The 27,090-nt window shown below is 36.6% G+C and overlaps 2 protein-coding genes across 6 annotated transcripts; one reads left to right on the top strand and one right to left on the bottom strand.

Annotated features, from left to right (window-relative positions):
- Positions 1 to 113: 113 nt before the first annotated feature.
- LOC141903415 (uncharacterized) lies at positions 114 to 17,989 on the bottom strand. 5 transcript variants are annotated; one of them, XM_074791525.1, is made up of 22 exons: positions 17,366 to 17,989; positions 16,976 to 17,059; positions 16,825 to 16,875; positions 15,000 to 15,155; positions 13,064 to 13,138; positions 12,020 to 12,130; positions 11,862 to 11,907; positions 11,702 to 11,778; positions 10,408 to 10,428; positions 7,411 to 7,533; positions 7,049 to 7,123; positions 6,858 to 6,968; positions 6,379 to 6,557; positions 5,972 to 6,034; positions 5,789 to 5,890; positions 5,391 to 5,444; positions 4,471 to 4,581; positions 4,158 to 4,205; positions 3,993 to 4,074; positions 3,828 to 3,860; positions 3,570 to 3,614; positions 114 to 2,148 (listed from the first exon to the last, which is right to left on the bottom strand). In XM_074791525.1, exons 1-22 carry the CDS (start codon positions 17,873 to 17,875, stop codon positions 1,879 to 1,881), a joined length of 2,427 nt encoding a protein of 808 aa, XP_074647626.1. In that variant the 5' UTR covers positions 17,876 to 17,989; the 3' UTR covers positions 114 to 1,878. The 5 variants fall into 5 exon arrangements, with proteins under 5 accessions (XP_074647626.1, XP_074647628.1, XP_074647627.1 ...); XM_074791527.1 differs by lacking the exon at positions 5,391 to 5,444; XM_074791526.1 differs by lacking the exon at positions 3,828 to 3,860.
- Positions 17,990 to 26,271: 8,282 nt separating this feature from the next.
- LOC141903323 (noggin-2-like) lies at positions 26,272 to 27,090 on the top strand. Its single transcript, XM_074791427.1, has one exon. The coding sequence runs from the start codon at positions 26,272 to 26,274 to the stop codon at positions 26,890 to 26,892; it is 621 nt and encodes a 206-aa protein (XP_074647528.1). The 3' UTR covers positions 26,893 to 27,090.

The raw sequence follows: 27,090 nt of genomic DNA on the forward strand, positions 1-27,090 counted from the left end.
GACTTGGAGAGACAGCAGGACTAGGGAAATGGAATAAGGTAGGGATCCTGGTTGCTTGATGCCACAGAGATGGGGACAACAACTGAACACACAAAGATCGTTATTTCAATTTGAGCAAAATAGAAATGATTTTTTTATTATACAAAGTCAAACAACCTTTATATAGCCTATACGGTATATATTCATATCACATCCGATTTCAATATCGGTTTAAAACTCACTATCTTAACAATTTTAACAGTATTTACCCTCAATCAATTTAAACGACATACAAGTAGGAATGTATGTTAACAGTATCTACCCTCAATCAATTAAAACGACATACAAATTGGAATGTATGTTTATATTATACAGTCACTACTTCAAGTCCTCATTTTGGATAAGTCGTCACATTAGTGAAGCCTTTTCAGTCCCAAATTGTATTTTGAATTCAATTTACTAAAGTATTAGTTGTCAACATAATGACCTTCACAGTAACGATGACTTAACGTTGATCATCGAGGTGTACGACACTATATAATGGATGATAAGATCTTCATAACGATGACTGATACAGAAGTGAACTCCATTCAGGGGCAACTCACGGTCAGTAAAGCCTGCTGCATCATAACTTACAAACACCAACATCTACATGTTTGTGGTTAAAATCACATTCTAAATGTTTAAACAACAATTGTACAAAATCGATTAAAAGACAATTTGTAAAAGGGTTAATTTGATTGCTCCATGCATCACAACCAATGAAAAAAGACAACCATTTCACACACAACTCGAGGCCTTCAATATTTTACATGTCGATCCTGAAGAAGTGGTTCTTTTTCTCTGAGATAAATTCAAGGCTTCACAGTTTTCAGATATGATTAAGTAGATGACAACCAATTTACAGACAATCGGCAGCAGCAGTTTTTGATATCATTTATATAGGGATAATATTCATTATAATAAATAATTCTATTGGGTGTTTGATTATTCAGGTTATTATATTATGATTCTATATAATATTATTGCACTTAATCCTACAAAAGCATTATGATTTTTTAACACCAGGAACTGAGTCTGATAATTGGCAGTTAAATTTGAATTAATTTACAATGTTTCAACTGAAATGTCAAATTTTAACTGAATCCACATAAATGGTAGTATGGAAAATTTCCCTAAGCAACAAAATCAATTCAATTGATATCGTGCTCTAGATTCTAAGTAATGGAATATGAGGATATATAGAATAAACATGTATTATCGAGGCACTGAAAGCATTTAGATAGGAATATAATAAGAATATGGACGGATTTATTGTTTCTGCACTTTATAAGTCTGACAGAGAATGAACCTCAAGTGTTTAAGTAGAGTTAGGAAGATTCAATAGATATGTGTTGTATGCAATATATGATATATACTCTCAACTAAATCAATGAAAACAATTTGATATAATCTCATATCGGAAAAACTGGCAGCAGGTACATAAAACAGCACTTCAGACAACCATTAAACAATACATTAATATTAGGGCACAGTTAAGGAAGTAGGGACCTTCTGAAACCCCTAGCCCCATAGTAACAGAAGACCCTATATCATCTGAAACAACCCCCCTAATAGGCTATGATCTCAACAGCCCCAGGAATGGCAGACCCTATTTTCATGTGAAACGCCCCCTTGAAATCATTATGACAGCCCCATATAGTTAAGGAACCCCAACAAGCTTTAGTTCTATAAGTGCACTGGTATGCATTATAGTTTATAAGTAGAATGGATGAATTGTGAAACTATTAAAGCCTACAGTATAAATAATTATAGCAGTTCTTACTCATTATATCATTATTATTATTGTGAATGATAGATGTGAAAATACAGTAAACGAATAGAAGTTTAATGAGTTTTTTACTCTCCGTTCACCGGTGAAGTCGACCTCATCGCGTCTGCTCCCGGTACGATTAAAGTCGGACTATTCTGCGTTTCTCTGTTGTTGGCGTTTGAGTTTCGCGCGGACAGCGGTCGAGAGATGGACGTCGGATGAGCGGAATGCGGCCGGGACACGCTTCGTCCTGACAGCGGTCGTTGATCCGGAGATCCTCCGGCACGTCTAGCAGATGCTGGACTCGCAGTCGTTTTAGCTCTGTTTATCATCTGAGGTGATAACGGTCGATTACTCTACAAAAATATCAAAACAAACAACAATCAATAAACATCATATTCAATCTGCTGTTTCCCCCTGTGACCTCGCTATGACCCCTGACCCCTCTGTGACCTCGCTATGACCCCTGACCCCTCTGTGACCTAACTGCGACCCCTGATCCTTTATAGATTCTAGAAGGCTTGGAAAAAGCTTGGGATTTCTATCAAATTACAGTCATATGTGTGAGTTATATGAATGTTTATGAAGTGATAATCCTAGGATCCTCCATGAGTTCATATCTACATCTGTCTTAACCAATCACTCTCCCTAGAGAAGTCTATGGACTGGATATTGATTATATGATATTTATCCTTATTTGATAAATAACATGTAGCAGATATCATCATTGTACCTACCCAGCCTACCCATCCATGAAATAGGTTTTTGGGATGGAGTTTAACGTTTCTCCACAAAATCTTTCCAACAAAGATTATTTAAAGAGTTATTACCAATAAAATAAGACAAAACAACATAGAAATGAATATAATTTTCGATTGAAAGAAATAATTTTTGTTTGTACGCGATCTTTAAATCACAAGTAAATCATAATCAAAAGAAGGAATTCATAAATATAGTGCAGTGATTGACAGGTTTGCAGTGTAGATGTAACCCCAACCCCCTTCCTTCAGCACATATAAAGGGAATCAGCTAATCACACGCAGTAAAGCCCAGATAGAAACTCCACTTGGCAAAATGAGAGACATTTAGTCTAAAGCCGAATGGTTGTATCTGAATATGAGTTTTTGAGTGGTGTTTTATCTTGGCTATACTCATCATGAGCCATGTCTACGTAAAGTCTGAAAACATTTCAAGACTTGCTCAAGTCAATCAATGTTACTTCTGATGATCCACAATAACCTTTCACTGGTGATAATCAAGCTGCAGTTTTTTCTCACTGAATTTATCAAATTATCAGATTCTGGGTAGACACAGCTCTGTACGATACATACATCACAGCATATCATATCAGAATTCAAATCATAAAGAAAAGTTTAGCAGGAAATACTCAGGTGTTTCATACCTAATGTGATGTAAAGTTTGTGTTGACTAAACTCTGCATATTAAAGACAAAATAGTCAATGAGCGACTGAGTGACATGAGTGAACTTATAAATCTTGTCTTTAGGTAGGATCTAGGTTGATGAACAGAGTCCAGTTGCAAAGTCGTGGTCTTAAATCTTAAGACTGGTCTTGTTAGATTGACAATACAGTAATTAAGTATTAGACTGGTCTTAAAGCTAAGCTATGACTCTGCAACTGGCCCCAGTAGGTTGATGGCTGGGGCTGGGAGACTGTACGCTGGGACTGCATTATCTACGTACTAATAGCAGTGGTGTGGTTTGCTTTGTGTGGAAACTAAAATGTGATGAATTATTCATTTGAATCGTAGACCTCACCTGAGCTGAGGGTAGGGGTGGAAATCTTTTTGTTTCATTCATCTCCTGTATAAACATGGTTAATACATGTTTTATACATGTACAAATGAGTTATGTACATATGTACTCATGCAAGATGACTTAATCAATAATTAAAATCTTTTATGATCTTCAATCTGATGATTATTGCATGCAAGATTTAAGTGAATTGAAAGAGTATAAGGGAGTTCAAACAATCATTTCAAATAAAACTATAAGTTGTGATCAAGTTCTACCTACTGGTCTAAAAGACACAGATTTTCTCAATGATTTCTGAAATACAATTTCTTCAATAGCAACGATAGGTGGAAAAACCTAAATAAATATCTCTAAATGATGAACAATGCTTCAGGTTAAAGAAAATTCAACTAAGATTAGGTAATGTCTCCATTTTGATAGTGTTACCTGATTTTGATTGACAGCTGGCAAGCGATCGACACGCCCCTTATAGATGTGACCATCAGCACCTTGAATGTCTAATTCCTCTCTATAAATGAAAAAGGTTCTGTTTAGTTAAATCTGATCTTCACTTGAGTCATTGTGGACCGGTTTTCATATTTGCGAACTTACTTAAAAGCCTGCACAGGTACTGGTGGCTCATCTTCCCTGAATAGATTACTGTCAAATACAATAAATAACATGTTATGTTAAACTAGAAATATGCCTCTATTTGGGTAGACTAGTACAAACTCTTACTGCTGTACAGTTAGAAACCCCTAAGAGTAGTTAATTCTTCATCAAAATACCCCCACAGACCAATTAGTCTTTTTCATGTGAGATTCAATACACAAACGGACGAACGGATGGACCTGACTCCATCACAAAAATAGATACAGCCTGCTTTGAGATATGGGTAAATAGGAGGGGAAGAATGTTTAAATACCTGAGATGTGTTAATCTAGTCACTCGTTTGTGAGGATATGTCATAGTATGGCTGCCTCCACATGGCCTTGCTGTTGAATAAAGCTGCTCGGCGATATCAGGAGCACCAAAACTAAATGAAATGAATATATACATTGTACAGCTTATAGGAAAACATTTGCAACAGTTTTTAAACAGTTTATATTTCGAAGAATCCATTATATATAAATCACATGCAAAATAAACATGATTCAATTGAAATGAGTTGAATGAACGTGAATTCGACATAAAAGAAATAAGAAGGAAAAGCCAAAACTTGTTGAAACTTACGGATTTTGAGGTGGGGGTTGCCGGCAAGGGCTTTGAGGAATTAGCTGTTGTTTGTTTGTTGTTCCTTTGCCGAAATGGACTAGATAAGCGTGGAAATCAGCTTTACGCATACGTGCAACATGTCGCAGGTACAACGCACGCTCAAAATTATTTTGTGCTTTTCCCATATTACAACTATAGGTATAGATGTTAGTAATAAGAAACAGACAGTGATAGATGCTAAGTTAGTAACACATACAGTTGTAGGTGTTAGCACGACAGACAGAGAGACATACACACAGACAGTTAATTAGACAGACAGACAGTTAATTAGACAGACAGATCAATCACAAAGACAGAAGAGGCTGATTATATATAGATGAAAGAAGCTTGTTTAGTGGAGGTGAAACTGTGGAAAAACCATGGAAGATTTGAATCCATAATCCAGATTTGGAGGATTTCAAGGGTAGCCCTTACTACAGCTATGGAGGAGGGAGGGATTGCACTCCACTGAGCAAACAAAGTTCTAAATGATCTTGAATGACACCCAAGCATAAGGAGAAACGAAGAATAAGATTGAAATATTAGTTAAGGCTAGGTTAGTAGTAGCAGAGTAAGAGTTTAAGTGTTTACCCCATTGCTGGTGAAGTTGTTCGTTTGTCTAAAGTTGATTTAGGTGAATTTTGTCTAAATAATGTGCAGTGCAATTAATAATACATTAATACAACACGACATGTCAGAGATAGAAAGTGAGTTTGCAAAGACACACATATAATTGATTAGGTATGTAAATGATATGCAAAATACCTGTTAGATTTATTATAATGTCCTCTGATTATGAAAACAAATATGAATTAATTTAACTAATTTGCATAAAAAAATGGTTGAATTGAAGCTGACAGTTATAGATTATATGTAAGCTAACATATTTAGAGATGGGAATTGTAAGTTATCTATTGGTACTGGGTTGTGTAAATTCTAACAAGTCTCTATATTAATACGCCTAGGATTCTGGTGGTGAATTCACTTACAGTTTTGCTTGTTGTCGAATCTGTTCTAGTTCAAATGTAGTATAAGGTCTTGAAGAACGATTTCCTGGTAAACCTGATTGGCCGGGAAGAGCAGGGATTGGTCTACAACATCAATACAACATTGACAATTATCATAGAATTCAATTATAGCTACATTTTTTTTAAACAAAGTTTGTATCTTACCCATGAGGGAACATATCTACAGGCCGGTCACAAGATATACAATGATATCTTTGAGCCATTTGTCTAGAAATAAAACATCATAAATTTATTAAAGTAGTTAATAAGGAATTGCAGACCCAACATAATAAACTTTGATTCAGTCTTAGATAAGGTATTTAACTATGAGATCAAATCTAATTTCTGTAGTTTTATGGAGCTCATAAAATGATCATGAAAAATACAAACATAAATCAATCTTGGTTAAGTCGACATTGTACGTCACATTAATGAAGTCGCCCTTAATTTTGAGTTTCTAATTCAAATTTACTAAGTGTAAGTCATCATTTGGATAAGTCCTCAATATTATGATTATCCCAACTAGGATGACTTGAGCAGCAAGTCTTGCTGTAACGTGTTCATTAACTTACTTCCTGATACCAGCAGCGTCGTCATCGTTCATATCAGTCATATTCATCCCTTTAATCTTATTGTTCAAAGCTTTCAATCTGCTTTCAAGATAATCTTTTAAAGCGTCGAGTTCCAATCGATCGATTTTATTATCGATTTCTTTACTCAATTCAGCAATCGCTTGTTTCCATTCTTCGTCCTACAGTTGAATAAACATGTCACACTGGTCTTAACCTTTTTGAACAAGGAAAAATCGAACTTTAACTCTTAACTTAGATTATATGATCATCATTTATCTTTATCTACTTCAATTTCTCATTGTTAATATCATCACCAACATCATCATCCTTTTTAAATCATTTTCTAATTCATTTATTTTTTGGCCCTTCACTCGAGTACAGCCTCCTGGTTCGGTCATTGTCCTTTCCCCTTTTTCTTATAAACTACAAGTATGTACTATTCTATGTATTTATAAAAAAGAGATTTGTCAAAAACTTACATGTCCATCCAATCTATTGAGTATATCATTAATAGCTTTATTAATTTCAGCCACTGTATTCTCAAATACACTACTGTTCAGTTTAGCATCCAACATCTTTTTATCAGCTTTCTGTATCAACAAATTGTGAGTTTATTATGATGACATAAACTGAAATTCTGAAATTTTGGATTCATCTCAATCTGACTCACCTCTTCCAAACCGTTATCGACATAATCCTTATCAGCTTTCTTTTCATCTAACTGTTTGGTAACATCCACAAGTTCCTATTGATTGAAAACAAGCATGAAATTACATATATAAACTCAAAGGGCTGGTATAAAAAATCCGTTGCAATATCATAAGATTTCCTGTGCTAATAATGATAACAATTCATTATTCAAAAGTACAATTTACATCAAAACAATCTCATATAGTTCTTTACAAAATAGATCGGAAAAAGTGACTAATCATAAAACTATATGAACTTAAAGAGTAGTAAAAAGACTCATGCATTGATCTTATAACTGACATCATTGTAGACAGACTTGATGAAGTCGTGAGTTAATTTTACCTCAATTTGTTTAGTTTTGTTGTTGTTCTCGTCCATTAAGAATTGTGTAGTATTGAGCAGTTTATCGATTTCAGATTGTAACTGTGCGATAGCTCTATGTGCTCGGTTCAATGCTTCAGTGTCCTACAATCATTAAACATGCATTACGCAATCAAAAAATCGGAAAAACTCTATAAAGTGGTTGGAATTATAGACTGAGTCTTATCTACAGTTGAACTGAGAGTGAAAATAGCAGAGGATGTTTAAACTAGTTTCTCCATCCATGGAAGAACTAACAAAGTCTATCTTCACAATGTTCTAATGATTCCAAAATGAAACTATCATAATTGATATTACAGTTAGTGGCCCTGAATTCAGGTGTTGACAATGATACATCATCAAGATCAAGTTACAATCAAGGGACACATTAATTTACTGTGTATTACATGATAGAATCCAGTTCTACAGTTTTCACAGGCAGGTTACAACCTGCCTCGGGTGGAGGAGCAAACGCACAACCATACTCGAGTCAAGAGTGACTGTGCATGGTTATTCAAATCTGATAAATTGGATATAATTTTTTAGTCATAACTGTAGAACTGGGTGTCGAGGTCAGGGTGTACACTATATACATATAAAGATACTATATTCAGTGAGGGAAACACCAAATTCCAAACACTTATTCATTCTACACAGAGGAGTGAGAGGGAGATTTGCTGAAATAAAATAATTGATATCAGCACCAGTGAATTCGTTTTTTCATAATATATAGGGTATATGTATATATAGGGTACTGATAGTGGTGACATCTATGAGACGTTTAAGGAAACAGTAATCACACAATATCATCCTGTCAGGTGTAAAAAGAAAACATGCAGTTTACATATTCAGAGTTTAACGAGTGACTTGGGACTCGTTTTATCTTTGTGTCACTGGTTTTGCGCTATTTTTAAACTTGTTTACCCTAAATAATGAATAAAACACATATCACAGGGACCTAGATACAACATTCTTTCACTGACACAGAGCCATTTACAAATCAATGCTATCTATCAGGGAGAGGTGTAAATTCCTCTGATTGCAAATCAGCAAAGGAATTTTTATTGTGTTGGTATTATTCTCTTATCTCGCGTGTGACCAAGAATTTTGGGCAAAGGCCACCAGGAAAACCCCCTCAACATAACCACTCAGGACATTTGCTAATGACTCTTATCAGATAGTCAGTGATAGTTAAATTCCAGTTGACATAATACTGGCATTGGTCAGTTCATTACAGTTCCTGGTTGGTGACATCCCCAAGGCTGGAATGGACTAACCCCAGGGTTAGGGTTTAATCATAATCCTAGGGTTAGTTCATTCTACACCTAAGGTACAGAGCAGGTCACCAGTGGCAACCCTAAGGGTGGAATGGACTAACCCTAGGGTTAGGGTTAAATCATAATCATAGGGTAAGTCCATCCTGATTCAGAGGTCGAGGTGGTCACCACCTCAAACTGACCATACCTATGGTTGGAATGGACTGGCCTATTGGTCATTGGTTTTGATTCAAGATATTTTCACAAGATTCAAGTCACTCTTTTTCCAAATATATAACACATAAAATACATAGAATACATTTAACAAGTCTCTTACTACAGCAGTAGCAGCTGTGGCTGTAGAGTGAATCTTTGAATTCAGAACACACTCTGATGATGATAATGATGAAGATGACAATGATTTATTTTCATCTTTGAAGTTTGGTTTTAGTTCTTTTTCATCTTTTGCAAAAGATTCATCGTCATCATCAAAAACAACATCGATATCATTATCATTATCAACATGATCTAATTTATCATTATCACGATTATCGTCATGAGAGGTGTGATCTGATTCACGTCGAGAAGGTCTGTCTTCATTCTCGTGAAAGTTGTTAAAACCCTAAAATAGAATTTAGTTTTGAACTAATTTTTCCCACAGCCAGAACAAAAATAAGAATACTAAGTCAAGTACCGGGTTTCGGATAATTTCTATACTGGCAAAACTTAAATCGACTTCAATCTAGAGTTTTGTGGTGACTAAGATCTAGATCTAAGATCCCAGCCAGTTGCACAGCTGTAACTCAGTCCTTAATGTCCTACCTCTTACTGATAAGTTTTAAGTGGTTAGATTGGATATAGTATCAAGAGTACTATGAGGTTCTAAGCCGTGACTGGTTTCAAACTAAAAGCATCTGATCAATAGAATACGTGATGAATGGTTACATAAACTCTTTGAATGTTTTATAAGGTAATTACAGTTCATGCACGTCCTGCATGACTACAATAGTCTACTGATGATATACAATAGTCTACTGATGATCTACAATAGTCTACTGATGATCTACAATAATCCACTGATGATCTACAATAATCCACTGATGATCTACAATAGTCTACTGATGATCTACAATAGTCTACTGATCTACAATAGTCTACTGATGATCTACAATAGTCTACTGATGATCTACAATAATCCACTGATGATCTACAATAGTCTACTGATGATCTAAAATAGTCTACTGATCTACAATACAAGCTGCAGCCAATGTTTCTTCACGTAATAGATGTTGTAAGTGATGCTGGTTTTGTTGTTGTTGCTGAAGCTACCAAACTCTTTACTCTAGAATTAGTGACAACTTGTAAATTACACCAAATAACAGCCAATCATTCGTCATCGATGCAATTAGACACAAGGTTTTTGGGATATCATTTGTATTATTTCAATATGATGAAATGTAATTCATCAAAACCAGTTTTCAAAGGCTGTTTTAGACAAGTCGGTGGTGGGTGATATTGGAAGAGAGCCTTTCTTCAAACCATGCAAATAATCGTAGACTGTTATTGAATACCTTGTTATTAGTTGTTAAATCAGACTAGTAAAAAATTACATAAATTACAACATTATGAATTAAAAGAATGTATTAAATCAGCTCTAGAATCATTAGCGATAAGTTTTATCAGTAATAAACGATTTAAGAATATCTATAAATAGTTTTTTTACCTTTTGTCGATTTGCGCTGTCCTGTTTGAACAAAACAAACAAAGCAAAAAATGATTAACCATCAAAGTTAGAATCGAATGCATGAAACTAAAACTGAACATAACTTCAACAATTCATGATTGGAAAATGAAACAAAGCTAAAATAAAAAGAAAATGAATTGAAATGTACAGGAACGAAGAGCCGGTTTTAACAGTTGAGAGTTGACTCTAAATGAAAATGAACTAATGTAGATCTGTGATTGAACAGAGGGTGCGTGTACTGACCCTATCACTTATACCAGACTGATGAGCATGTATCAACGAATTCTCAATTTTATCCTGTAATTCACCAAGCAGTTTCTCAACTAGCGCCACCTTATCTTTCATCTGTTGAAATTCTTTCATCGAATCGAAGTTCATTTTATGTACTTTCTGCGCGAGTTGTTTTAATTCAGCCGTATTACGAGCGACCATGTTCTGTAGAGCCGCGTACTGTTCACCTGTTAATACTCGAGAACTAGCTTTACGTATCACCGCTACCTGACTCGGAATACGCTCTACTTTAGGAGCTGCAGGAACAACAACTTCTTCCGAAACTTTCTCCATACTTTTCTCCTTCACAACCACTTTAACTTCTTCCTGCTCTGCTGCTGCTGCTGCTGCTGCTGCGTCTAGCTCCGATTCCTGCAGATTTTCATCACCAGGTAGCGCTGGTGTTTCCTCAGCACCGGTCACGTCCAGTTCGCTCATCTGCGTCTCTAACGACGACATACTATCGACTACACTTTGTAATAAGTGAAGTTGTTCATCCATCCCGGCAACTTTCTCGTTCAGGTTCGATAATTCATCGGACGTCGATTCCATTTTATTGATTCGTTCTTTCAAGGCGTTTAATTCAGTTGTATCTAATTCATGTACGACCTCCTTGATAACGACCTCTTTCACTTTAACCTCACCCTCAGATTGAACCGGTTTGATTAATCTCACTGGTTCTATCTCCGCGGCTACTGCAGCAGCAGCTGGTACCGGTTTTATTTCTTTAGACGACGGTCTCGATACGGGTTTCACCTCAGCCACGGGCACGCGTTCAGATGGCGCTACCGGTGGTGGTGGTGGTGGTGGTGTGATGGGCTAATGTAAGGTGTTAGAGAAGAGAGATGAGGAAAATGAAAAGGATAGCTTTTGAATATTTGTTAGATGAAAATAGTGATAATGAAAAGGGATTTTGAATAAGTAAATGATATGAATCAAGGCCTATTTGCTGAGGTTTGTCAGCATTGATATAACATTTAGTTGTCCTCGGTACAGTACTTACCCTATCACGACTCTTTAATAGTGAATCAACATCTTCTTGTATTTGTTTCAATTGAGCTAAAAGATCATCAGGTACACCTAAAATATACATAAACAAACATAGAAATCATGACCCGGGTCAATAGAAGTTCAAGTTGTGAATGAACAGTAAAAAAACTTACTCAATCCTTCCAGATCTTCCTTATCAGCTTTCTTCTTCAGTTCTTCCTGTAAAAATTCATCAAATATTTTTTAATGTCTCAGATTTATTTCATTAGATAGAATTTAAAAAAGAGAAAGGTTGAAAAGTCTCTCCCTCTCTCCACTTTCTATCACTCACCTCGACGTTATCAACACGAACTTCTAAACTGTCGTGTTTAACCGATAAAACTCCTAGTTTTTCAAGCATTGCCTGCAGCTCTCTTGATGGTTTACTTGAAGGTGGCCTCACCTATAAACATAATTACCAAAATATTAGAATTCCTACTGAAATCAACTTGTTGCAAATCAGTTCAATGAGCTTTGTTGAATGATTAGTTCATTTAGATATAAATACGTATTGATCCAATCGGGTTAATTTCCAATATTTCAAGAGTTTATAATAAAAATCTATAATGCTAATGAATGATAATTGCACAGAACTCACGGAGCTTAAATACAGTCAATTATTTGATAGAAAAAAGCTTAATATCAGATACCGGGTTTAATATAAGTCATTGTTTTATTGAAAAACAGGAAATATTATTGCAAATAAGCGGATAAAGAAATATAAATTCCGTGATTAAGAATGAAAACTGTTTTTTATTGGCTTCACTCAGGCAAAAATCATACGTAGACTCAAAATTTCCCTTGGGAATGGTAAACATCAACCCTTCTTTCACTGCACCCCTGGGGGAGGAGAGAGCATCAAAATTACCAGTATTGCTGGTCACACGCTTCTGAATTACCATGTACATGTAAGAAACATATATACATAATTCTTATATGAAGATTTGACAGTTTGATATCCCTGAGGCTGGGTTTATACACAATATAAGTATTTCAGCTCACTACCATGGTAACATGGTATAGTAGGTGAAAATGATACTTTTAAATAATGTCTTTGATTTGTTTCAAACTGCGAAATTAAGCTTGTACTGAATCCAGTTACACGGTTCAGGATCCAGACTCAGAATTCTGAATCCAGGTCCACAGTGTAACTGGATCCTGACTCAGTGGATGAACTGGTGACTGCACCGAATTAAGGGTTAATAATTCAATAATCAAACATCATCATAGAATGAATGAATAATCAAAATGCATAAACAACTAATAAACAAATCATCAATAATTAATGAATAGATGGTGATTAATATAGATTATATTGTGGTGGTTTTAAACTCACGTTTTCATACGATCGTGCCACATGAACCGCTGACGAGGAGGATGAGGATGTTGTGTTAGAGGTGGATGATGATTTCTGTATGAAACCAGTATCAATAACACCAGACACACACAGAGATAGGAGACAGAGAGTTAGTGTCAGTTAAAACAGTTAATTAAAACATAAACATTTAGATCCAGTTCCACTATTGTCAGTTGACAAACTAACTATGAAACTGGGGTTCTGAAAAGTTATTGGTATTAACAGGAAGATACTGATACGTAATACTCTTCTGGTTTAAGGATTCTTGTAAGCTGTAATATGAATCATTACTCGACAATAATGAAAAACTATTTTATTCATGAGTTGTAGGTAGGCCTACAACAGGCAGTGTAAGGAGTCTCTCTCGTGTCTAATGGCTTTCACTTAAAATCTTAACAACTACATGAAAGAAACCACCCTGTAATCAAATCAAAAGAAAGAATCTTTGAAGTACTTTTAAATTAATTTCTTTATTTCCTATACTGGTTGTTAGGTTAAATATTCTACCAGTAAACACATACTGTAGAAGTGACACCTGCGTGAAAACACCTGACTCAACGCAGAAATTTATAGTTTTCCATTTATTTCAAATACGGTTGAAATAGAAATGTCATAGCGTAAAGCGTCGTGTGTGTTTATGTGAAAAGTGAAATGGTTTTACAAGATTGAAAGCTGTTTCTTGAATAAATAAAAGAAAAAATCCTGTATTCTATGCGTGTATACAGGTATGAGTCTAGTGGGGGTGATATTGATAATAGACGCTTCTTTATGACTCGTCGTCACAGAGCGTTGAAAACACAACAGTCAAAAACAGAAATTATCAGAGTAGTTACTAGGACAAACACCTCACTGTTAATAGAATTCCAGTCACACCTATAGGCTACTGACGTCACTTATATGTCAAACTATTGTTTTAACTTTCCTATCCAAATTGAACAATAGTCTCATGAAATAATAGAAATTTCATCGCTGTTTTTGCCCAATAAGAAAGAAACCAATCCTGAAATATTTTCTGGTTGATCTGAAAATAGTTTCCAGACATAAATCAGGAGTAAGGATAGGGTTAGGAGTGAGTGGGTCCTGATTGCAGGCTTACAACAGAGATTAGAAATTAATGGGAATTTACTTTGTGTGTATTAAACAAAAAAAACGTAATTATCTCATAGTAAATTCAGAGAATGTAAAACGTGCTCGGTGTTGAAGAATTCATTCATACATTAAATCATAGACCATGAAGTGAAACCATTCAATAGTGTTTTTAGCCTGTGAATGTTTAAGTACAGCTATCATGTATAGAAACATAAGCAAATAAATTCTTAAATCCTCCTTTTTCATATTTCAAGAAATATTCAACCTTAAGTCAAATTAAACGGCAGATTACACAGCAGATTATCAATAGAGTCACAGCCCTTGATCCTTGTCTAACTGTCGCAGGTTTTTAATATTTATAGCAATCTCAAAATAACAATCTAAGAATGGAGAACTTGAACTCTCTGGAAATTGTAGTTACTTTTATGTGTTGACATGTTTATTTATAATACATTCATCTTTGAGATCAGCAAAGATACAACATGATCCATTGTAACTGGTGCTGGTGAGTTTTGATTTCATGCTGTGATATTTCCACGTTTCGAGAGGATGAAATCCAACTGATTTGGATGGCATTTTATCGATAATGATGATTTTATGCTCCTTAAACCAGAAGAAGTATCTACATGCTCCATGTTAGATATTTATGTTAAGAGTTTGAACAGTCTATTAGTAGAAATCTTCTATATAACTCTAGTTCGGGTGCCAATCATAAAGTATGTTTGTAAATAAGGGATGGTACATGGTACATTTTAACAATAAGAAAAGGGGGTAACTTTATGATTGGTCCCTCATTAGTTGTTAGGTAGAAGTATCTATAACTTACAGGATCTGTTTGCATGGACATTTCTATAACAACACGTTCAGGTGGTTTTAAATCTTCTCGGACGCCCTTTAAAGCATCCTCTAGTCCTTTCCACGTAACAAATCCTTCATAGAAATCTGGTCCGGGTAGTTGAGTGAACTTATCATTCAATTCATTCTGAAATAAGAAATAAATAGTTGAAATCATCAAAGCTTAATGAATACAGTGAAACTTATAGACATGTGGCTATCGATGTCAAATTAGCAAAATAGCTTATTGTAAAATTTTCCTTGAAATGAAGCTTTAAAAAATATATGTGAAATTCGAACGTTGTGATGAAGCTGATAATCAAAATGACAACTTAAACTTAATTGAATTGGAAATTCAAATTGCGAATCAGGAATAGAGATGAGTTCATATGATATGATGATTTATACAAGTACAATAAATCAAGTTTGACTGTGGGTTTTTTCAGTTAGTAAACCTTGATGAGGGGCTAGGGTTAGGGTTCTGTTGATACTATATTGTAGTCTATAAGACTTTATGATGTAAATGAAGTAGTGTATGTAAAACTATATTGAAGTGTTCTCAATTAACATATAATACATTATCGCAGTATAAACTGTAGCTCAGTCAGTTTCAGTATCGGTTTTCCGACATCAGAGCGACCTGTCACATGTTATAGTACAATACGTACAGTTAATTGTCATTACGTCTCAGTAAGTAATTAATATTCAACACTAATCGACCCCCACTAGTGAGAAACATATCAAACATTCCCAGACACAAATTGATTTCCAATCACCGGTGAATCATATAATCAGTAAATAGTGACCCACGTCAACTAGATATTACAACTCTTACAGTTTTACCCTTAAGTGTTGGTTATAGATCTAATCACCGTCCAGTTTTACCAACAGTTTAATTTTTACTCATAAAGTTTAAACTCATGAATCGTTAAATATCATTGTGCTGCTATGAATGCTACCAAAAATGCATCATCTTTATGTATTTTTGATGCTACAGATCTGGGTTAAATATTGGCTAGTATACTCGAAAAATTCACCACAAGGTTTTACAAAGTCTATGACAATTGGTAAATCTTTGGACTCAAAAAACTATTGTCTTATTTAATGTTAAAATTGAGAACGAAATATGTTCAAACTGGTCGTTCGAGCAAATGAGTTACGTAGTTCATTTTAATATTTAGGACTTATCACAGCAGGGAGGGATCTCACTCAACATTTAATTCTAAAAGTTGTTAAGTCCAACATTGAATGACAGAGTGATTATTGACAGTTTAATTATACATAGCACTCTATACGAGAGAGTAATGCAGTTAGATTGAATAGAATTTTTTGATGGCCATTTTATTGAATGTAAATACTTATACACATGCCGCAGTATACCTCACTCGACATGTAGTGCATCATTGAAATATCAATTGAGATTTGATTCTCAGTCAGAGAAAAGAACAACATCTCGGTAATTACAGCAGTTCTACTTCAATGTAACAGTTCTGCAGGCAATGTAACAATTCTGAATGACTTAAAATTAAAGCATAAGAATAACTATGATTTTCTATTAGGCCTACATCATCAGAGTTTAATTGACAACATAAATTAGCAGGAAATGCAATAGAACTGTACAATGTACTATTACTCAGCTGTGGGGGGGGGGGGGGAGTGTAAGCTTTCTTAGAATTTACCATTAAGTTATTTATTGGTTGGGCTGTTTGACGCAATGTTATTGAAACAAATCATTGAAGTCTAAACTATTAGATCATTAACGATAATTATGAGGAATTGAATTTATTTCATTGCATGAAATACTTCGAACGACTTACAGTGAGATCCTCGAGTTTCTTTAGTTTATCTTTCAGATCAGAAACATTCAACTGAAAGAATATAAAACACAAGAATACAGGGATACAGTGTGAATAGAGCTGATAAACTGTCAATCAATCATTGAATCAGTTAATAAGCCACGCCTCTTACCTCATCGATTAATTTCTTGATCGAATCATTGTCATTTCGTAACTTTTGCATTTCATTTAATAAATCCTGAACCATCGACATTAACTAAAAAACAATATAAATCACTAAATAAATACTGAAATACTGTTAGAGTTGAGTTGCTTTGAATTATCAGAAAGGGGTAGGCTACATAAAGGTGCTTGTAACAGGAAATCATGCGGGGTTTGTTTCATAGTCGAGACTTAAGTCTAAAAAGTCTTAAATCTTATGACTGGTCTTAAGTTGTTAGATTAGCTTGAGAAATACGTAGGATGGTTTTGAGCTGGTCTTTAGTCTGAGCCATGGCAATGAAACAGACTCCAGTAATTCAGATGACTATAGCTGGGTTTATATAGGAGAGATGAAACTGACCTTCCCAACTCCAGCTTCATTAGCATCAACTCGTTTAGTGATCTGCATTGTTTGCCACATATCAGACACGGCTCTCGTGTTCGGGGTTTCCTTCGATCTGTCGAATAATTCCGTGTTACTCGGCAACCGATTCAACTCGTCTAATTGTTGTTCGATTTTTGAAACCTTCGATTCTAACGCGTGATAATGCGATTTTTTCTTCGGTAGGATTTCATTTCGCGTTTGATCCCTACTCGCCGCTGGTGACTCCTGTTCTACGTCGGTCTCTTCCAGTCCGCTGTCCTTCGTGTAGGCACTACCGCCGCGCGACGCCAGATCACTCTGATCTGGTCTCGGTGTTTTCAGAGTCTCTTCATCCTCCTCTGTTAGTTCAGCTTTAGCCTCAGATATTCCTAGTTTAGATATAACAGCGTGAAGCAGTGTATGCAACACGTTAAAATTCACAGATCCGACTTCAGGCGTCCCTAGCGCCAGATCAACCATCTCACTGAGTTGTACGGCCGACGGCATCGTTCAGTTTTAACAGTTCTTACTAATTAATCTCAATTACAGCATCTCTAATCAACGGTAGAGCAGCAGTGAGAGCGGTGAGAACGGTCTTACTTTACTTCCTGGTTCTTTCCCGTCCCGGTGTGTTTACATTACAGGCGATTTACTACGAGCTGTCAAACTCGATCACAATTACATCAACAAACCAAGCTTAATTTCATCATCTCTACAATCTTTATTTATTTGATGATGTATTTCTAAAAGATTTCAGTTGTTTCCTTTTGAAACGGTAGTTTATAAATACTATTTCAGCGACATAGCACGTAGAACTATATTTTTAGCGGATGTACTCAAACCTATCACTCGTAGCAACGACGATGCCGGTGTTTCCCAGCATGACGTCATTATCACTACGGCGGGTGTCACCGACCGGTGTCACAAATCTGCAAGTGAGTTCGAATCCCGCTTTAAATTGCAGAATTTTGACGCTCGTCCCAAATAGCCGATGTTCGGATCTCACTATTCCAGCTACATTAGAAAAGTGGTTCAAATCTTCAAGAACCTAAAAATCGGACTCGGGAAATGAAAATATCAATCCTGAAGAAAAAGTTTCTAAAATGACTTCAACTTTCTTGTCTAACAGTTGTTTCTCCGTTTCCACGAATGGGTGACTCTAACTCTTTGCTCTATGTAACACATCACGGGCTTCGGTCTAGTAACGATGCATTTGAAATTAACCACTGCCATTGTTACAATCTTTTTGTAACTGAATACAATGGCGCCTTCAAGACAAAATCATTTATCGCGCTCTTTATCTTCGGTTTCACGACAAATCAGAGATGCGTTCACTTCATGCTTCGGGCGAAGTTATTTCCACAGCCGACGAATTGTTTCAGAACCACCAACGAATAGACGCCGTAAACAGCGCGTGAACCAAGATGATGTCCCAGTACTCGCTACATGGAGCGATCCTGGAGTTAACATCGGCGGGAAGAGAACAGGTAGAATGAACAGGACTGGTGATAGAAATACACCGAGAAAGATTCTGTCACAAGAGAGTCATCACGCTGGTGTCATCCGACCTCCGAAATCAAAAGCAAGGTCACACGAAGCCACATCATTAGAACTTTATTCAACAGATAGTCAGAAGAACGACCAAGCTAAGATTAATTTTCTTGAAAACAGAAATAAATTTTCTGATCGAGCTCCACTTGATCAACCGTTGAAACCTCTACGAATAAACCCGTTAATAAAGACGTGTAATGAGGTTTGCGCACCTCACGGCTTCTCTTGGACTCTAATCGCTGCTTCCAACGTCTGCCACGACACTTCCGGTAATCTCCTACCGAAACGGCTGAACAAGTTGGACATCGAGGAGGAACGAAAACGACTGTCGCAGAAATTGAAGTCGAAAGAAATTCAAGCGAATGAAAGACGCTCGAAGTTTCTGTTAGATCGACAGATAAGACTCAGGGAGCGAGAACAACACCGTAAACTGGTAAATAGCTCTGTTGTAAGTCTTGGTCAGAATTCATCGTCAGTTTTGATAGATACGTGCGCGATTTCACACTGGGTTAATTCTAAAAAATAACGAAAAAGAACCCGGCTTTTTGTATCATGCTTCACAGATAATTTGTCATACCGTTAACAAAACAACACATTCAATAAGCTATAGACATTGACCAGAAAGGAAAAAACTTTGTAATGATTTCATAGCACTAACATTATTTCATTTTCGAAACACCTCTAATTTGTGTTCGATTCAAACCCGTCAATGTAAAATTCTTTCAAAATCTGTTAGTTTAACTTTTTTTATCAGGATGTTGAAGCAAAGATTAAAGAAATGCAATTGAAACACGAAGGTAAAATAAAGAAACAACAGGAACGCGAGACAAGAGCAGAAGAGAATCGAGAAGAGTTTATTCGACAACGGCGAAAACATGACAGAAGATTGAATACCAGTGATAGTCAGGTATCAGTGAAATACCTGCTTCCGGCCGCAGTTCTGAAATTGTGTAGAGTGCAAATCTCTGACACGAACCTCTCATTTCAGAATCTTCCTTATTGTGAATCCAAACAAATTGTGTTGCATGTTCTCGTCTACACTGGAAACCTCTGTGACATGGACCTCTTTTTAATGTTTACAGGGAACCAACGAATACGATGCAATTTGGTTTGATGCAACAAGTATAGAAAGTAACGAAGAACACAGACAGGTTGGTAAGCACAACACTTTTAGAGAATGAGTTGAGTCAGGTTGAGTCAGATTACTGAAATATAGCTGATCCTATAAAATAGACTGGCTCAAATGTATGTTCTGTTATTCAGGACAAGGCAAAGGAGGAGAGAGAGACGAAAGAGGAGAGAGAGGAGGTGGAGATGATAGATCGTCTAATTAAAGAAATGCAGGAGAATGATGAAATTGATATTCTAGCTGTAAAATCAACAGGAGATGACGGTGATCACCACACAGTAAACCACAGCGCAACGAAGCGTCGAACTGCTGTCGATATCGATGTGGATAATTTACTCGCTGAATTAGATCGAAATTCTGTTTGTTTCTAAATAACGTTAACCCGTATTTATAGTATCTGTTAATTTTGCGTTTAATTAAAATTCAAGTGACACCGATTTGAATGGTTTGACACGGCCGTACTGAGTTGATACCGCGGCACTGAGTAAGCAGTAGTCGTACTGCAGTACCGTCGTACGTGGGATCATTTTTTGCCTACCCGCCCGTAACGCTGTATTCCCACGACCATGTCAGAAGTCACCCCGTCGTGGTCGGGTAGAATCTATCGAGCTAATTCCAGACGGTAAAGCCGTATGTCGTACTAGGGGAGCTTCCTTGTGTTTTAACCCCTGCTATTTACTATTATATAGTTTGTTTGCGTTTTTCACGGTTTATCGACGATTCGTTGAATTTGTCTATATTTATTTTTTGTTTATTGTATCTTTGTTAATGTGTAAGTTATAGAATAAATAGTCATTATCCATTTGTTAGAGAGAGAGAGAGTTTTATGTTCGAGTTTACTTTCTGAATTCTATCTCTATTGGGATTGTTCAATCCCCGACAAAATGATTCCAGCGACTTGAAATTCTAAGAGGATTCTGCTTTCACAAACCTTCAGTGCTGCCCCTAAATAAATCATTAGCGGGGAATATGGGAACTAACTTAGTAATCGTACTAATATGTTAGTTCCTATATTCCCCGCTAATGGTTTATTTAGGGGGCAAAACTTGACGGTCAACACCTCATACAGTTAGACTACGTCATGCGAGTAATCATCTGTTAGCGGTTAAGTGTCCCCGGGTTCGAGTCCCTTAGTAGGATCAATTCATTTTTTCTTTTCTGAGCCTTCTTATTTTGTGTAGATATGTCTTTCCTTCCTTGTTTAGAAATGTATTTTTGGAATATGGAACTGTCAGGAAGTTTGTAGAATTTTCGATGACTTTCGGAAGTGATCCCAGAATTACTGGCGCTCCATCAAGAGGCCAATAATAACAGAACAATGGCACTCATTCGTGCGCGCGTGCGCACTGAATTGTGATATTTCCAAGCGTTAAATTACCGGACACACCCTTCCCTCCCCTCGCTAACAGTTTCTAAACCTCGTTGAGAATCCTGGAGCCAGTGAGACTTCAATAATACAAAACATTTAGATGTCATTAGTATTCAACTAAAATTAAGTTTGACCTTTGAACTTCAAAATAATTTCAAAATATGATCTTGAATCATCAAATCCTTTACTCATTAGTGTCTCTTTGTGTTTGATTTTATCGATTTATCGCTCGTAAACAGAATTTTCTGTAAGATATGAGAATCAATTAGAACCAGTGCTCGATCATGTGTCTATCCTCGATTGTGGTCACAGATCTGTCGCTACAAATTTATTACCGTTTGCATCTTTTTACACAAAACACGCGTCATGACTTAGAAAAACAACAATCAGTTATCATTGAATTTGATTTCTATACGAAATTCACGTAAAAGGCGATTGCTTCCAGCGTGGGTTGCCGGGTAGCCCTTCTCTTTTTACATAAGTCACGTTCTCTCTGTGGGTGACACTCTATACCGACCTGGGTGGTACTCGGCTACACTGTAGGTTACCGTCAACCGACGACTAATTCATCCTTTTGTATTTTGTTCTCGGGTTCCAAATCCCGCTAATATCCACAACGACTTATTGAAAAACACATAAAAGACACAATTTCTAATGTCATCATCAAAGTCATTTGATGATTTCTTCACGACCCGAATTTCCGTTAGATGTTTCTCTCAAGGATTCAGAGAGTTAGCGCGTTCAGTCGTTGTGTGTTCCGACCCTTTATACGGACGGATTCTCAATACGTAACGGGGTGAAATAGCGTTACCCAAACTGACAATAACTAAGTCAATATAGGATTAGTTATACGGTATATTGAATGCGCGTCTCTGTTTGGTTCGCGCATCTTCTTATGTGGTTTGATTTAGATTCGAGCCCACTCACTCACACGAAGATGAATTAAAGTCAATTTACACTTTATAATAATTGTGTAATGTTTTATATCACTGAGTGTCACCAGCTCCGGGCTCCGAGGTAACGTCCCACTTCAACACACCGCATTGAAAAAAACCTTCTTTTCTTGATTATCAAAACCCTAAAAATTCTAGATATAGAAAAAAAATCCCACACACTAAGAACGAAAAATCGGGTCTGAAATGGTTCCTTCTTTAGCTAGTAGTTTATCCAAAACATCGCGAAATATCCTAATAGTCATCTCCAAGAATACTGAATATCACACACATATGAAATATCACGTATATCAAACACGCGGGCTCAGAGTGTTTTATCAATGGTTAACTTAATTTATTGTATTTATTCTTTTTGAATTAACATAACTTTTAATTGCCACCAAATCGATATGTCTTGTAAACCTACGTAAGAAACAATGAAGAGAATTGAATTTAACATCAACATTTAAAATCAATCTCATTTATTTTTTTAAAGTACGCCGAGATAGTGAGAACATGTGAAAATGGAGTCCTTCCCCAGACTTTACTCCAAGGATGAAGACTTAGTCAAGCCTCGCGTTTAACTGGACTATATACGTATTGGATATCAAAAACGTAGGAATCATTTCTAAAAGGAAGAATATGAAAGTGAGAAAAGGTCTGGTATTCCGTACACACGGAGGAACTTAGTAGTAACGCGCAATTAATATCCAGATAGGAGTCTAACTGTTCCGCTAAATTAGTGAATGTGAAGTTGTCGCTGTCACGCATGGGAACAACGTGTATTCTACTCTATACGTGAAACATACTTAAAATAAAATTGCTTTTTCCTGTTTTTGGAAGTTCTTTCATTCATTGTAAACAAACATCGTTTTTACCCGGCGCGTCTTTTCAATCTCAGCGGGGACGGGAAGAAAAGGGAGAGGGAGAAAGACGTCTCTCAAGTAGGATTACCATCGACACACTAACGAGGACTTCCAGCGGTCACCCGAGGAGTAGCCAATCAAATACGACCCGTCGTCGAATCGCTGAGAAAAATCTTACAACTTCACAATCGAATAAAGAAAGTTGATATAAATTAGTTCTCGATTATTGTACGGTGAAGTGGCTACTCTCCTGTCACTTAGGGATTAATCAAAACTTCTATCTGAATATAATAAGTTAAATTTGACTTGTGGTTGGCCTCCCGAGGAGCTGGTTATATATCTACAGAAAATATTTCATTCAAGAAAGTGTTGAAGTTTTTGGATGTGGTAGTTGAATACCGAGTGGTTTCGACAATAGTTCCCGGGCGTGTAGCCCGACAGTGGGGATCACTTATACGACAATTCAACGATTGCGCATCCTTTGTCTTATCATGCCGTGAAAGTATACAGAAGGATTTCTCAAAATTCAACCGATTAGAAAGCGTTGGCGCCAGATGTGAAACGTTCGTCTAGACTGGTCGTCTCGAGCTCCGGTTCAACCATAAAAAGGCGCGCTCCATTTAAGACTGGAGATCGGACGGTATTCATTCGTCGAAGCGAGTGAGTGACGAAAGCGCTTTCTTCCCCTCCCCCTATCGTCGTAAAAACTATACATTATCAACTCTCGATAGATTAAGATAAAGATCTCCGACCGCAAAAGGTGATACGCGACACACCAGACGATTGATACATAGATCATATGGACCGATATGATGGTGAGTTTTTATTAGATACAACTTTTAGATAGCAATCTCTCATCGGTGATGATAATGTCATTGGTTTTTATTGGGACTAATATGAAAGTTATCACGAGATGTTTTGAGGTTTTTTGTATCGGTTTTCTTGAATATGAGAAGACATAAGAAGGAGACATAAGATATTGAATGTAATTTGTGAATGAGTTCGCTGTATTTTTTTGCCCTATTTCGATTTCTTACGGAACAGAATACATTTTCGAGAATCATTTTAAACTGTTTATTGATTTGAATACAGAAATGAATCGAAATCATTGAATTTCTGGTAGTTTTTTGGATCGAATTGTAACGATTACTACAGTGGAACTGAATCTGGTTGTGAATAGAATTAGAAAACGTTAATTTTCAAATATTTGATTCGAAAGTCCAATGCATTTTAGCTTCTTTATATTGTATATAACAGTCATTTCACGTGTAACGATGTATTTTAAAAACCAAAGGCCACCAGTTGCACGGACGTGACATAAATCCAAAAATGATCTTAAATCTTAAGACTGGTTTTAAATGTAAGCAATGACAGTGACAGTGACCCCGGTACTGCGCGGTATAGCGTCATACAAACATTGTCTGTAATCAGCGCTGATGTTGTTATTAGTATAATATCTCAACTGACTTCGTTGTGTGTATTTTAAAAATCCCCTGTTGATGTTCATTGTTCCTTAACGGTTATTATATCTATATATTACTGTACTGATATAACACCAGTACAGTCTGTCTAATCAAAATGATAATCAGTCACTGGACCCGTTTCTGTTGTTTCTGTCAGTTAAATTTGACCAAACAATTTTTAAAAAATAGATAATTCCTAAAATGATCAGAAAATTGAAATTCTAATTTAGAAAAAAACTCTCATATAAAATCTACCGCACCTGGATTGAAATATCCAATTTCTAAACCGGTCCAAAACCCAGATCACGATTTCATTCGAAAATTTAAAATTTGAGAAACGACTTTTGGACAGAGTCCTCATACATCAGACAATTGATATAGATAATCTGTCGGTGATATCAGTTTATCTTTAGGGATGATATAAAAACATGGATTTTTTATGTGAGTGAGTACAGCGCTAGCTGTGTATTTCTTTCATGTTTACCGGGCATTCGATCTGAAATATCAAATATAAACATTCTAAGAATTGTTGCTCAATAAAATCGATCGTTCAACGAAAGTCGAAGTCGCCGATAAAGAATTTATTAATTGCATCTTGCCGTTTATAGATTATGAATTATCAATTTATTACCAGGAGGAGTTTGTGGCGAGTGAATGTCTTACCCGCTACGGGCATCAGCGTAAACCCATATACATATAGATTATTGATAAATCGGCCGCGTTTGTGGAAAGGAGGGGAGGGGGAGTGAGGGAGAGAGGAGAGAGGAGAGAGAGAAGAGTGTGGGAAGATAGAGAGAGCGCGAAGAAAGAGTAGAGAAGCAGAGAAAGAAAGAGAGTTGAGAAAGAGTGCTGGAGAGAGAAAGAGAGAGAGCAGTGAGGCAAAGATAGTCGAGAAAGGGGCTGGAAAGAGAGAGATATTTACTAGTTGTGTCCAGTCGTTTATTGGTGTTTACATGATCAATCATCACTATTAAACGTGACAATTTTCTCTTCTATATCAACACAAACAGTCACCGCGGCGTCGTGCTGGGGGGGGGAGGGGGTCTGTGGGGGTTGTCACTCGATCTGTAAATATTACAACTATTTTACAACTTATGACATAAACATCAAACATTATTACTCAACTGTTCACTTGAAATCATCTTCACACTGATTTATTTCACTGAAACTGCTCACAATTCATCCTTTTATTGTTTGTTTATTTTGAATGAATTTACGGAGAATTTCTCTAAGTGAGATAAGTTTCGTGGAGGGATGCGGGATTCAGGGGTGGTTGAGATTCAGGGATGCGGGATTCAGGGATGGTTGGGATTCAGGGATGCGGGATTCAGGGGCGGTTGGGATTCTTCAGCCTGTGTGCGACCATGGACTCTAGAAACGATTCGTTTTAGTTCCCTTGCACAGCGCGAAATGACCAAAGTAAAACAATTTCGTTCAGTAAAAAGAATCGTGTCATTTTCTATATTTTCTCTTTATTTTCAGACTCATCAAGGCATTTTAGCACTAACATGTTTGTTAGTTAATGCGTTCTGTTCAGTCACTGACGCGGTTCCTGTTGTAGAAGGAGTTCGATTAGATCGACATTTAGCTACGATGAAACTCGCGAGAAAACCTGGTTACCGGATGCGACCTTCACCTTCAGATATTCTGCCCCCTCTGGAACTGATCGAGTACCCGGATAAACGATACGACCCGAGTATGAACGACCGTAATCCCAGGCGACTACGTAAAATCATCGGTGGACACTATAACGCGGCATTCATGTCCGTGGACCGTCCCGCGGTTCTGAAATCCAATAGTTCGTCGGTTTACGGGAAAATAACCAAACTGATCAAATATGGCGACGTTTACGTTCCGAAAGAGATAAAGAAATTCGGTCGGATGCCGCTCCCTGGCGGGCATACTCTGAGACTGCGCACTAGTAGACGAGTTCGTAAAAAGCTAACCCGGTATTTACTAGCCTATACTTACTGCCCGGTGAAATATGAATGGAAAGATTTAGGAATTCGATTCTGGCCTCGGTGGATACGGACTGGTAGTTGTTATAACGGTCGGTCCTGCTCGATACCGGCCGGTATGAGTTGTAAAGTGAAAGATTCGACCAAATTGACGATTCTGCGTTGGTTATGTCGCAAGTGGGAGAACACAACGTGGTCGTGTATATGGATTCAGATTCAGTACCCGATAGTTACATCGTGTTCTTGCGCCTGCTGATTCACGCGCACAGAAGCGACTGTATAACAAAATTCTGAAAAAAAAAACAAAAAACCTTATTTCCATCTATAGAAATATAGAAAGTGGATATTTGATATTTCTGGTGGTTCGTTATTCTACCTATTTTACGAATCTTCTATCTCTATTCTGTATTATCGATATTGAAGTATATTCAAACACGGGCGTTATTCATATATT

The sequence above is a fragment of the Tubulanus polymorphus genome, chromosome 4 (genome assembly GCF_964204645.1).
Source record: "Tubulanus polymorphus chromosome 4, tnTubPoly1.2, whole genome shotgun sequence".
Taxonomy (NCBI): Eukaryota; Metazoa; Nemertea; class Palaeonemertea; order Tubulaniformes; family Tubulanidae; genus Tubulanus; species Tubulanus polymorphus.

Coding starts and splice junctions, on each gene's coding strand:
- LOC141903415 (XM_074791525.1), bottom strand. CDS start 17,875: ATGCCGTCGGCCGTACAACTCAGTGAGATGGTTGATCTGGCGCTAGGG. Junction 5,891..5,971: donor GTAGATATGTTCCCTCATGG/GTAAGATACAAA, acceptor TTGATGTTGTAG/ACCAATCCCTGCTCTTCCCG. Junction 5,445..5,788: donor ATTCGACAACAAGCAAAACT/GTAAGTGAATTC, acceptor CACATTATTTAG/ACAAAATTCACCTAAATCAA.
- LOC141903323 (XM_074791427.1), top strand. CDS start 26,272: ATGAAACTCGCGAGAAAACCTGGTTACCGGATGCGACCTTCACCTTCA.